We start from the raw sequence: 10,689 nt of genomic DNA, 5'->3' as shown, positions 1-10,689 counted from the left end.
TTTGGACCGCTAACCAGCCAATCGATAAAGGCAAGCGAAGGAGTGACGTTCACTTACTGACCTGATGTGGGGTCCACATTGTTTCTAAATTCGTTATCGCCTGACAGAAGTGGACCTCATGCAACTTGAAGACCCTTGGGGTTGAGAGGTACGTATTCTACGTGTCGTGCGGGTATAAACCTACCTACCTACCTACCTACCTACCAAGGTACCTTACCTACCGAGCCTTAGTACACAACTTAACTTGTAGAAAGGATTGACGCACCGATAATTAATGGACAATAAATGCAGGCACCAGGCACATGTGTACGTGACCTGCGTGTCCAAACATCAGTCAAGACATGACATCTTGAGATTCGCTGAACCTAAGAAATATTACAGACGAAACGCCCCGACAACGCCAAAAGCCAGCGGCCTCATGAGGCGAGCCCCTATATTGTACAGAACCGCGTCCACTCCAATCATGTTCTATCCCTTCCACCATGGTCCCAGATTGCCATGGACATCATAAATGTTAGTACTCAGATAGTTGCAAACAGCGCTGTCTTCTTGCGTGCGGTATAATGCTGCATATCCGCTGAGCGACATGTTCTAAAGAAGGAGATGGAAAGGAAACGACGAGGGATGACACCAAGATATCCAGCAACATGGGCAAAATGTAAATAAAAATTTTTGCTGGCAGAATGCCGGCTCGTCTAGTCGAGGGTGTGGGCAAAAGTGTGCATCTATTGTTGCTTCTTAGCCGCCTTGGCGTCTTTGCCTGCCTCGCTTTCTTTCTTAGCTTTTGCTGGCTTATCCACATCGTCGTTCTTGTCGGCTTTCTTTGCGTTGACCGAGGTGTCCTTGGTGTCATCGTCCTTCTTCGCAGCTTTATTGTTTTCCGAATCCAATGCTTTTGCGCCTTTAGCCTTATCGCTCTTAGCAATGTCCTGGATGGCAGCCTTATCCTTCTCCCACTGGTTGTTGGGGTCGGCGAAAGTATCCTTAAGCTTTTGCTCTTTGTCGGCCTTTTGTTTCTCTTCGGCCTCACGTGCAAGCCTCTCCCGTTCCATTTCCTGTATGACAGTTAGCAAAACATTTGATACATAATGCGGCTTTCACCTTTAGATGGATTTATCAAGAGGTTTTGGTCTCACCTCCATGTGCTTAATATCGTCGACACTGGGCTCATACAAATGCCAAATAGTGTAGTGCGGCAGCCCAACAACTGAGTAGTCCATCTTCTTGGCCATCTGTACCCACGTAGTTAGCTTCATGTCCTGGACATATAAACCTTGTTCGTAGCAGTCCTGAAAAAAATCGTACCTTGCCAAACCCTTCAGTCTCGGCATGCTTTTCGAAACTGAAGGCTGGGAAATGGCAACCAGAGCGAAACACCTTGGCCTTGGCAAGGATACTGACGCCCCCGACACCATCAATCTCCATCTCCATGTCAGGATCTCCATAGGGGTCCCGAAGGTAGGCCAGATGAGGCCGCCAAGTGGCGTACTCGGCGTAGCCCTCTACGATGACGGCGTCTTCGTCCAAGGTATCCGCCAAAGCCAGGGCAGTCTCGGACTCTTGCCACGAGTTCAAGTCGTATGGCTGCTCTCCGCCGAGCCAGTCGGGAAGCGGGCGCCACACATCTGCACGGAAACAGGAAATTGTCAGCAAAATTGACGCCATGATCGAATTGACCATGACTAAGGAGCATCTACTCACTTGGAACAATGACATCCTTGTTGTGACGCATCAGATCCTCCAGGATTGTGAATGGAGCGGTTTCCACATCCACATCTCTCCAGTAGACCCATGAATGATAGGGACGCAGAGCAGCACTGAGAAGCCAGTTGCGAGCTTGCGCCATCAGCTTTCGCCTGCTTGCCTGGGCGGCAAACCCGTGGCGACTCTCCACATCCTGATTCACCTTTTGGCCAAAGTCCTTCTCTATTATAGAGATCTCGCCGTACCACTGGTTTTCGTCCTCGTCCGCCTGGATCTTCTCCAAGTTCTCAACCAGTACTTCCAACGTCCTATCCTTCGAGTCCGAGACGAGGAAGGCGAGATCGATCAGGTGGTGAGGGTAGGTAAAGTTGCGCAAATGGGAGAAGAACATAGTAAGATGTGCTTCCGCATCACGCAGAGGAATGCACATGAGAATGCGCTCCTCTCGTTCCCATCCCCGTGCGGTGCCCTGGACATTAGACAGGTCATAATACCGGACGGTCTCGATCTGGGATAACTCGCTGTTACCGAGAAGGCTCAATGGAAACAGGGTCGCCACGGTTGCAAAGCCTGGCCACACAAAGCATGCGAAAGCTCCGACCGCAAGGACTACGCCCAGACGAAATATAAACTGTCGTCGGCGTCTTAATGAGGGCGTTGCAGTTCGAGGTTGGTATCTAAGTTCAGGGAAAAAGGGCTAGTTAGCGTCGTGGTATCAAGTAGTTCGTATCAAGATGGGTAGGGAAACGGTTCTCGGTGGACAGTGCTGTTTCTGACAAAGGCGACAAGAGGGCGCTCACCTGTGTGGCGAGAACTCCAGCCTGTTGGAAGGTGGATAGCCATTGGAATATCCAGTGGCATGGTGTCTCGGTGTCACCTTCGACTTTCCAGATGCATATGATGGCAGCATTGGATCGAACTGGCTGCGCCGGCCGGGTTTCTGTGATGAGCCCCTGGGGAGTCCACGAGTCTAGGGCCGGACTGGGACGGCGTCGTATATTGCTTCGTAGATTCGCAAGATAACCACCTCTATGCACCGGGGATCCGTAACGGGTCGAGAAGATACATGTGCCGGATTATCTTCTGGTTGTAGTTATACGTAGCGAGAGAAGGCGTTGTCGTTCGTGGTGTGCCTCAATCCGAGCATTTGGATGCGTGGGTTCCAATCTCGACACGAAGCTTTCAATGGATTTCGTTGGATACTGCACCTTTGGCGTCTCCTTTTTTGGCCCGCGCCAGATTGGCAGGGGTCAGGGTTGATCGACGGGAAAGGGAGACATGCGCCGCCCCACTATCGCTCTCCCGCTAGGATTAATGTGTTTCGTCGAAGCGCGAGGCTGCTTCGAGCCTTCGATACCAGTCGCCCCACTGGCTTGCCAAGTACCACGCAGCAAATCTTCCTGTCGCTCCTTGCTTTGTTTTCACAGGTGCAAAATTGGGATTTACCAGAATTTAATGACAGCTGGCTTTAAATTTGCCATGAATTGGAGTAGATTCTCGAGCCTTGTAAATCTAACTGGCACTTGAGCGCAGGGCATCGTTTCTTTGCTTTTCAAAAGACCAATTTATTTGCGTAACTTTTCATTATTGTTGTGCTCTATCAAATGCATATTTGTGACAAACGTCTTGGGTACACTTTTCAGTACAAGCCAAGGGAAGCTTCGTTCTGTGCTTCGTTCGGTACTTTGTTCACATGACGATGGCAGCTGATCTAAAGTGTAAGATCCCGCGATCGGCACATCTATGCCGTGCATCAACGGCAGAACATTACCGAGTAGCATGGAAGATTTTTCACGGAACATGAGGTCAGATGGAGGGTTCGTTCTGCAGACCAACATACCAACATACCAAGAGGCGATTTGGTCCAGCGTCGACAACCTACCTTTGCAAGCAAGGCCAGAGATACACGCAAACTAGACTGGAGCTGACGGCCTAGTTCTAGTATGCTCTGGTAGCCAGTAGCTAGCCACCTAGGGATGTCGGGTACTACCCGAAATTTGGTACTAAGCCAGCGACCAGTTAGCAGGGTGCCTCAACTGAGCATGTGTGGCTGTAATTATCATTTCGTTCTCGGGTGCTCAGAAAGCCGTTTAATTCATTCGGACACTCCGGCCCCAGATCTACCACACGCCAAGACGACATGTGGTGACCCAGAACAACTGAAGCCAAATGACAGAGCCAGAGGCTCAGACTCCACAACTTGTCCTCACAGCAGAAGCTGCTCAAGTGCGAGAGGATGGCTCGGAGCGTCATGTCATTGAATGGATAAGCTATTATCATCATAGTGGGTAGGAAACATGGCTGGTGCATGAAGGTTATTCGGGGGTAGCTTACCCTACTGATTTGATCCTAGCAAGTACCATGTCACTTATTGATGGCTGACCTGAGTTGAACCTATATGTGCGACACAAATTAGTACGTCGTTGAGAAATGGCTGGGAAGATGTGAAAATAGTGTGTTTGACAGTTCATTCAGAGGTTGTTTTTGGTATAAGGTTTGTCATCAATTGCTTTCAGTAGCAGAACTGAAAAAAAGTGTTGTCATCATGAGACTGGAGGCTGAAAAGAAAAGGAACAAAGTGAAATTGGCGCACCAACCTGTTAATCGACGGAGTAGAAGCATGTCTAACAGTGATGGTGTTGTCATTCAAGACATGGAGAACACTGCGTCTGGAAATTAGTACAAAGCGGTCTTGTCCAAGTTCCAAATAACAAAAGCCTCAAAAGAGTGTGCTTCAGATGGTAGTGCATGTTTTTTCCTGTTCGCTCAGGTGATCGCGAAAAGTTATGGAAATTTTCTCATCAACAGCTTTGAGTGCTCGTCGACGGCGCTTGAACGCGAGTTGACTGGAACTTACCCATTAAGTCACAAGGCTCGGTGGCTCTATCCATAAGAATCTGATCGCCATGATCGGTAAACTGATGAGGAGAATGTGTCGGATTGAAGGGAATCTGTAATGGTAGAAGAAGAAGACTGAGGAAATTTTTCGCGGTGTGAGAAATCTTTTTCAAGACGCGACCTCCTGTGGGACCGCAGTGCATTAGTGGGGCAGATGCTCCAAATTCTCAAATGCCCCCACCATCACGAAGGCAGGCTCACTCCATGCAGTAATTTTCGGGATCATTTTGCACGCGTTGAGCTATGGGACTTAACACAGCGATTGCCTCAGTGACCTCGTACTTCTTGTAGCTATAGAACCCTGGGTCTTCAGAGCACTCGATATAGCTCTTGTTAATTCCGTTGTCCAAGCTTCTCCAGCCTCGATCAGGGAGAATAGGCTCTGTTCGTTGCAGCCATCTACTACTGCTGTGTTTCCAATAACGCCATCACTTCTGTTGTTGGCGGAACCCCCGGTCAAGGGAGCAGCACAATCACCAAAAGGATCTCAATTCACCATTTGCGGTACACTTGTCTACCCTGAGGCCAGGATCTCTCGAAATGACTGATCGCAGGCGGATCAATGGTCCCGTAGGGACAACGCTTCCTCCGGTATTTTTCGATGAACCTATACCAGACAAGCCGGGCCCACGGACGAGGTCAAGGCCACCAAATGCCATTCGGAAAATTTGTAAGTTAATCTTGGAGACAGTTGGCAAAATTCTTGACTGATTTTATCTTAGTTCTCAAAACTGGCATAACACCTTCTGCTAGCGGCTCTGCTTATCTAGAGATTGAGAATCCGGTGGTGTCTGGGAAGGAAGGGGAGACCTCAACATCAGGTCTCAAGCTTTCGTGCACAGTACATGGGCCCAGGGCTTTGCCAAGATCAACACCTTTCTCGCCGCACATCATACTCTCTACTCACATCAAGTACGCGCCTTTTGCGACCAAACAACGGCGCGGCTACATCCGCGACTCGACAGAGCGGGATCTATCCGTGCACCTGGAGACTGCCCTGCGCGGTGTCATCATTGCCGACCGATGGCCCAAGAGCGGTGTTGATGTGATCGTCTCCGTCATTGAAGGAGATCAAGACCGCCGGCTGCCTCTCCAGGATAGTGGGAGCGGCGAGGAAGCCTGGAGTACCATGAGCGTCTTGAGCGGCTGCATCACGGTGGCCTCTGCTGCTCTTGCCGATGCTGGGATCGACTGTGTTGATATGGTGGCCGGCGGTGTTGCCGCACTTGTACGCGATGATAGCGACGGGGCTAAGTCTGTGGAGGGTGGCTCAATAGTGGTTGACCCTGTTCCTGCAGAGCATGACAAGATAGTTGCCGCCTGCTGCGTTGCATATCTACCCAACAGAGATGAGGTCACAAACTTGTGGTTCAAGGGGGATGCGGCAGCCTCGGATTCGGCGCTGTATTTGAATATAGTCAACAACAGTGTAAGGGCATCCAAAATTGCCAACCGAGTCCTGGTGGACAGTCTGAAGGAGACACTACAGCAACAAGATTAATTGATTAGGATCTTGTCTTAACATATGAGCTGGAGGTTGAATGTGTGTCCAGCATGGGTTTGCCGATCAGACGGCCAGAAAGTAAATCAACTCATTACAAAACCACATTTGGTATCACTAAACGATTGCAGTGTGACGTGCGTCAGCGTCTACTTTGTCAGGCTGTTTCCAGCTAGTAACTTACAGCGAGGCATCTGTGCAAAGTAACGTACGGAATAAAGTAAATAAATAAATAAACAACAGTGCATGCATGTTTTGTCCTTTCCTTTCAGCACACTGCTCGTCCAAAGTTTACTATCAATTGGTGATCCATGTGGATGCGTTGGGCACCATCGTATGATTTCATCATTTGCACTGATTTCCTAGGTATGTATTTAACATATATTTTCGGTGACTTGGACGGGTGTGAATATGCCGGCCAAAGTATTACTCGGCAGGTGTCTAGACCAATGTACGGACGGACGGACGGGCGGACTCGGAGAGTTCCCACATACCGTGCTTGCCGCAACCACGCCGTTGAGAAGCTTCCGATGTGGTATGGTATGTCCTGTAACTTAGTACCTTGTCCTATTTTAGTGGCACTATTGATGGGGGTCAACCCCACTTCCCCAGCGGATTGGTACAGCAACAACTCCTCCATTCCACTCTTGTGCGTTCCAGCTTGAGCTAGACCAGAACCGAACCAGACGTCACCCGAATATATGCATGTGCCCCAAGCCTACGTCTGTTGGTTTGATGTTTGTTGACTGTTGCTGACGGGTTCTAATTTTTCTTCTTCTTTTGCTCTTTGAACTGTATTGCACCATCGCGAATTTCTTGCGTCTCTCACCATATTGCCCTGATTCTAGTCACCACGATAACCTTTTCCTGCCATCCGCATCGTTGTTACGCTCCCGGGCCCGGCGGGTTCGCCGAGTTCCTTGCACGCGAGTGAAGATGCAACAGTCGGTTTAAGGGACCGCTCCCCTTCCCGTATCCCAACGATCACGATCTCGACCAAGGTCTTTGCCGTAATTGATACCGACAGAAACCTCGACCAATACCAATCATAATTCGTCTCGTCGCCCTGTCGTGCTCTATACATTGACCTTTTACCAAGTCCCGAGATGGCTGATACGGCCGTGTCCCCTCCGGCACCTTCGGCATCTTTCGATAATACTAGTGGCTGGTTCAACTTCACTATGTGGACGGCGCAGCATATACCCTATCTCAACATGACCAAAATTGCCCCGTCAATTGAGGACATTGTTCTGGCTGGGCCTAGAATGGTCATGAAGCTGGGTCGTTTTGGGTCCGTCTTCTCCGTCACGGATGCTGTCGACGGCTTCGGACAGCAAGTGATTGCCGACACAACTACGGAGTCGAGTATTGTATTTGCCGCAACGACCACCCCCCGCGCTGGGGCCTACGTGGCCAACACCGCGACGATGTCGGCCGCCGTCGCCGCCGCCGCCGCCGAATCCGTTCTTGCCGGGCAAGAAACAAATACAGCGTTGCCGGCGGCCTCATCACGGTTCTCCCTTGAGGGTGCCAGAGGCCTGGGGTCTGTCTTCAGCTACGCTACCAGCAAGTGGGCATTGTGCTGCATTGCTATGGCCGTGGTGCTCAACCGCACTCATATATTTGCTGCAACACGCAGGCGTCTACGTCTGCGTTGGCCTGTCCGCTTTGGCCTACGCATAGTGCCTATAATTCTCTTCCTTTTCCAGGCAAAGCGTCTTCTGCAGTCCATTCAGTGTCAAACTTCACCTGAGTTTGCAGAGATGCGGTGGGGTGACGCTACTAAGAGCTCAGAAATGATGTTTTCACAACCTAACGCCTTCCTGCATGGGCTGAGTGCAGCTTTACTTTTTGGACCATCCGACCAGGAATCCTGCCTAGCTGTTCATATGATTCCATCCCCGGACCCGGAAGGCAGAGCTTCTTCACAGCTGCGGGGCTCCCTGTCCCTTTTGTGGCCTCTCTTTGGTAGCTTTTGCCTCAGTCACTTTCTCGAAACTATATCATGTGCCGTTCAGGGGCGCCATCTTGCGGCAGAGACGGGCATGACTTTGTTCGAGCACTCGCTCGCTTTTGCAGAGGCTGACGCTGCCATCAGCAATCAGCTGGGTTGGGGAATGTTTACCAACACTGCAGCAGCTGCGGCAGCTTCGTCTGGTAACATAAATGCTGATATCGCCATCACCAGATCTATGCTTCTCCGACGGGCAAATACACCCCCTGAGGTCTTACTGGTTGCGTTTCTGTCAGCTATGAGCCATGTCACCAGCCACCTCCTGGGCATATTCAACCTTCAACACAAGGCCCGTCTTCTCAGTACCGGATTTTTCGCTGCATGCTTCATGGGGTCGATCATCTGGAGTGCAGTCACCTTTTCGCTTGATGACCCTGCAGGCCAGAGCCTCCTCAGGTTTCCAACTGTTTGCATAATAGGCTACATACCTCACGTTCTTGTGCTTGCTGGCATCTGGATATGTTTTTCAATTTACGTCGTTGCCCTTTTCCTGACAGCTCTGTCTCCTCCGGACGTCAGCACCACGGCCGACGATCCAGTCGATGCGGACGATGGCTGGCCACAATCACTAATGGGTCGTCTCAGGCGGGCCCATGATAACATGCAGGCCAACATTTCTCTCTCAGACATTCGACTGACCATGGAAATGGATTTTTACACGGCGCTACTGAGGGCTGGGTTCGCTGCGATATCCATGGCAAGTGAAGCAGTTTACCTGAATGAAGATCGGCGTGTCAATCTCGCCCGACGCACCTGGCTCGAGGATGACAGGCTTCGCGAGATGGAGCAACTACGGATGCAGTGGCTCCCAGGATCGAGATACGACTTTAATGGCGCCATTGGCCTCGTCCCTATTGAACAGTCACAGAACGGAGGTGAACTGGTGCCTCAGTGGGGCGGCTCCGGCTACGCCAGAGAACGTGCGGCTCAGCAGGTTGCCAAAACCAAAACTGGCGAACGTGTCCGCCCTATGAGAGATGGGGTGGGTGCCGCTGAGCGCAGTGGGAGATGGTTGTTGGCAGTTGAGTTCCTCGCACGCATCAGTCGCCTGGTAGTCACGTACAGTGCCTTGGTCTTTTGCAAACTGCTCAGCCGGATCGGAATCAACAACCCACCCTCCTTCCTGCGCTATCTAGCACAGCAAGCCAAGCCTCCGAGCGTCCCCAATCCTAGAGAAGCAGGGCGGAGCGTCGTCGCGGACAACGGACGAGGAGTTGACGGCGTCCGTGACTCCAAAGGTCAGGTTATAGGGGAATGGATCCGAGGCCAGACTGGCACTGCTTACATCCCAAGGCATGAGTCAGTGGACTTGGAGCAGATCGTGGCCGGTCAGATGCCCGAGGAGAAAGACACGTCAGGTATAATGTACAGATGGTGGCTGAAGGGAGGATGGTGGGGAGAAGTTGATAGGAGCGGCGACTATACACCACCCGTCGACCACAATGACCCTGACTTTGACAATACAAGCATCGTGTCGGCTACTGATACGGACCTCATGAGCGAGGTGCAAAGTCAAGCTGGCTGGGACTCGGATGACGATACCTGGGAAGATGACTTGGATGATGGCCAACGGACGCCCACTCAGCGATCACATATGGCGACACGTGAGTCGACACCACTGGTTGACAACCCGATGGCCGTCGCGGACCTTGCCCGACTGCTCAATCCACGATCACCCGAGGAAACAGCTGAAGCACGTGCTTTGGCCACCCACCTTGAAGCTGACGGCATCGTCACCCGCAGCCGGTTCGCAAGACTCTCAGCGCAGCAACGAGCACAGGTTCTCATGCCTGGCGGTCGTGACCTTCGCCGACATCGTCTTTCCCAGAAGATGACACCAGACGAGGAAGCGCAACTGCTGGAGCAGATTCTGATATCTCGGAGAGGAAACAACACCCAGCAGCAGCAGCGACCTGGCGGCGCATCTACCTGGGCCACGGGGGCGCCCGGGCTGGGGCCCGACGGGCCGCAGTGCGTAGTATGCCACAGCGCGTCGCGGACGGTCATTGTATGGCCGTGCCGATGCCTGAGTCTCTGCGACGATTGCAGGGTATCACTTGCCATGAATAACTTTGATAAGTGTGTGTGCTGTCGCAGGGAGGTCATCAGCTTTAGTCGTATTTTCGTGCCTTGAGTGAGACGAAAGACGTGGACTTGGGGTCATGATGCCACAGTGGGTAATTTTGTGGTTGTCAGTAATTAGTTGGGAGGCGTTTGGGTCTTTGTTTTTGTTATTTCGGTTGAGCTTTGTTTTTTCTTGTAAATATGTGCATCATGCGGCCCAACTATGGCGCGACAGTTGATTTACATAGTAATCAACTTGATGGTTGCAATGTGCCTGAGCAATATTCTTGGGAATAGACAGACAGACTAATGAATGGCCTGCACGATTATCTATCGGGCCTTCAAGTTTGACCACTCATTATCACAAAACACTGCGTCTTACAGCCTAGGCTACCAACCTAGGTACCTACGTACCACAGCCCATTTAGTCTAGACTACTATTGTTGTATATTGCATGTTTTGCCTGATAAATCGATCCTACACGAATAAGAACAAACAGCGTCATGAT

General features: G+C 51.1%; 4 protein-coding genes across 4 annotated transcripts; 2 read left to right on the top strand and 2 right to left on the bottom strand.

Annotated features, from left to right (window-relative positions):
• Positions 1-136: 136 nt before the first annotated feature.
• MGG_12335 (mannan polymerase II complex ANP1 subunit) lies at positions 137-3,111 on the bottom strand. Its single transcript, XM_003715224.1, has 5 exons — positions 2,505-3,111; positions 1,702-2,381; positions 1,306-1,625; positions 1,137-1,232; positions 137-1,055 (listed from the first exon to the last, which is right to left on the bottom strand). The coding sequence occupies exons 1-5, from the start codon at positions 2,612-2,614 to the stop codon at positions 726-728; spliced, it is 1,536 nt and encodes a 511-aa protein (XP_003715272.1). The 5' UTR covers positions 2,615-3,111; the 3' UTR covers positions 137-725.
• Positions 3,112-3,209: 98 nt separating this feature from the next.
• MGG_15850 (uncharacterized protein) lies at positions 3,210-4,653 on the bottom strand. Its single transcript, XM_003715223.1, has 4 exons — positions 4,562-4,653; positions 4,302-4,367; positions 4,039-4,098; positions 3,210-3,707 (listed from the first exon to the last, which is right to left on the bottom strand). Exons 3-4 carry the CDS (start codon positions 4,065-4,067, stop codon positions 3,458-3,460), a joined length of 279 nt encoding a protein of 92 aa, XP_003715271.1. The 5' UTR covers positions 4,068-4,098; positions 4,302-4,367; positions 4,562-4,653; the 3' UTR covers positions 3,210-3,457.
• Positions 4,654-4,811: 158 nt separating this feature from the next.
• On the top strand, positions 4,812-6,363 carry MGG_07084 (3' exoribonuclease). The gene is made up of 2 exons (XM_003715222.1): positions 4,812-5,272; positions 5,325-6,363. Exons 1-2 carry the CDS (start codon positions 5,143-5,145, stop codon positions 6,101-6,103), a joined length of 909 nt encoding a protein of 302 aa, XP_003715270.1. The 5' UTR covers positions 4,812-5,142; the 3' UTR covers positions 6,104-6,363.
• Positions 6,364-6,734: 371 nt separating this feature from the next.
• On the top strand, positions 6,735-10,651 carry MGG_07083 (uncharacterized protein). Its single transcript, XM_003715221.1, has one exon. It carries the CDS (start codon positions 7,210-7,212, stop codon positions 10,249-10,251), a length of 3,042 nt encoding a protein of 1,013 aa, XP_003715269.1. The 5' UTR covers positions 6,735-7,209; the 3' UTR covers positions 10,252-10,651.
• Positions 10,652-10,689: the final 38 nt, after the last annotated feature.

Source organism: Pyricularia oryzae, chromosome 2 (assembly GCF_000002495.2).
Source record: "Pyricularia oryzae 70-15 chromosome 2, whole genome shotgun sequence".
In the NCBI taxonomy this organism is placed as follows: Eukaryota; Fungi; Ascomycota; class Sordariomycetes; order Magnaporthales; family Pyriculariaceae; genus Pyricularia; species Pyricularia oryzae.
The sequence above is the reverse complement of the archived record's forward strand: the minus strand, read 5'-3'. Positions and strand labels throughout refer to the sequence as shown.

Excerpts from the sequence above, each read along its gene's own strand:
- MGG_12335 (XM_003715224.1), bottom strand. The coding sequence starts at position 2,614 with ATGCTGCCATCATATGCATCTGGAAAGTCGAAGGTGACACCGAGACAC. Across the intron at positions 1,626-1,701 it reads CAAGGATGTCATTGTTCCAA|ATGTGTGGCGCCCGCTTCCC; the intron begins GTGAGTAGATGC and ends GTTTCCGTGCAG. Across the intron at positions 1,056-1,136 it reads ACGATATTAAGCACATGGAG|GAAATGGAACGGGAGAGGCT; the intron begins GTGAGACCAAAA and ends ACTGTCATACAG.
- MGG_15850 (XM_003715223.1), bottom strand. The coding sequence starts at position 4,067 with ATGGTACTTGCTAGGATCAAATCAGTAGG. Across the intron at positions 3,708-4,038 it reads GCTAGGATCAAATCAGTAGG|TACCAAATTTCGGGTAGTAC; the intron begins GTAAGCTACCCC and ends TCGCTGGCTTAG.
- MGG_07084 (XM_003715222.1), top strand. The coding sequence starts at position 5,143 with ATGACTGATCGCAGGCGGATCAATGGTCCCGTAGGGACAACGCTTCCT. Across the intron at positions 5,273-5,324 it reads AAATGCCATTCGGAAAATTT|TTCTCAAAACTGGCATAACA; the intron begins GTAAGTTAATCT and ends ATTTTATCTTAG.
- MGG_07083 (XM_003715221.1), top strand. The coding sequence starts at position 7,210 with ATGGCTGATACGGCCGTGTCCCCTCCGGCACCTTCGGCATCTTTCGAT.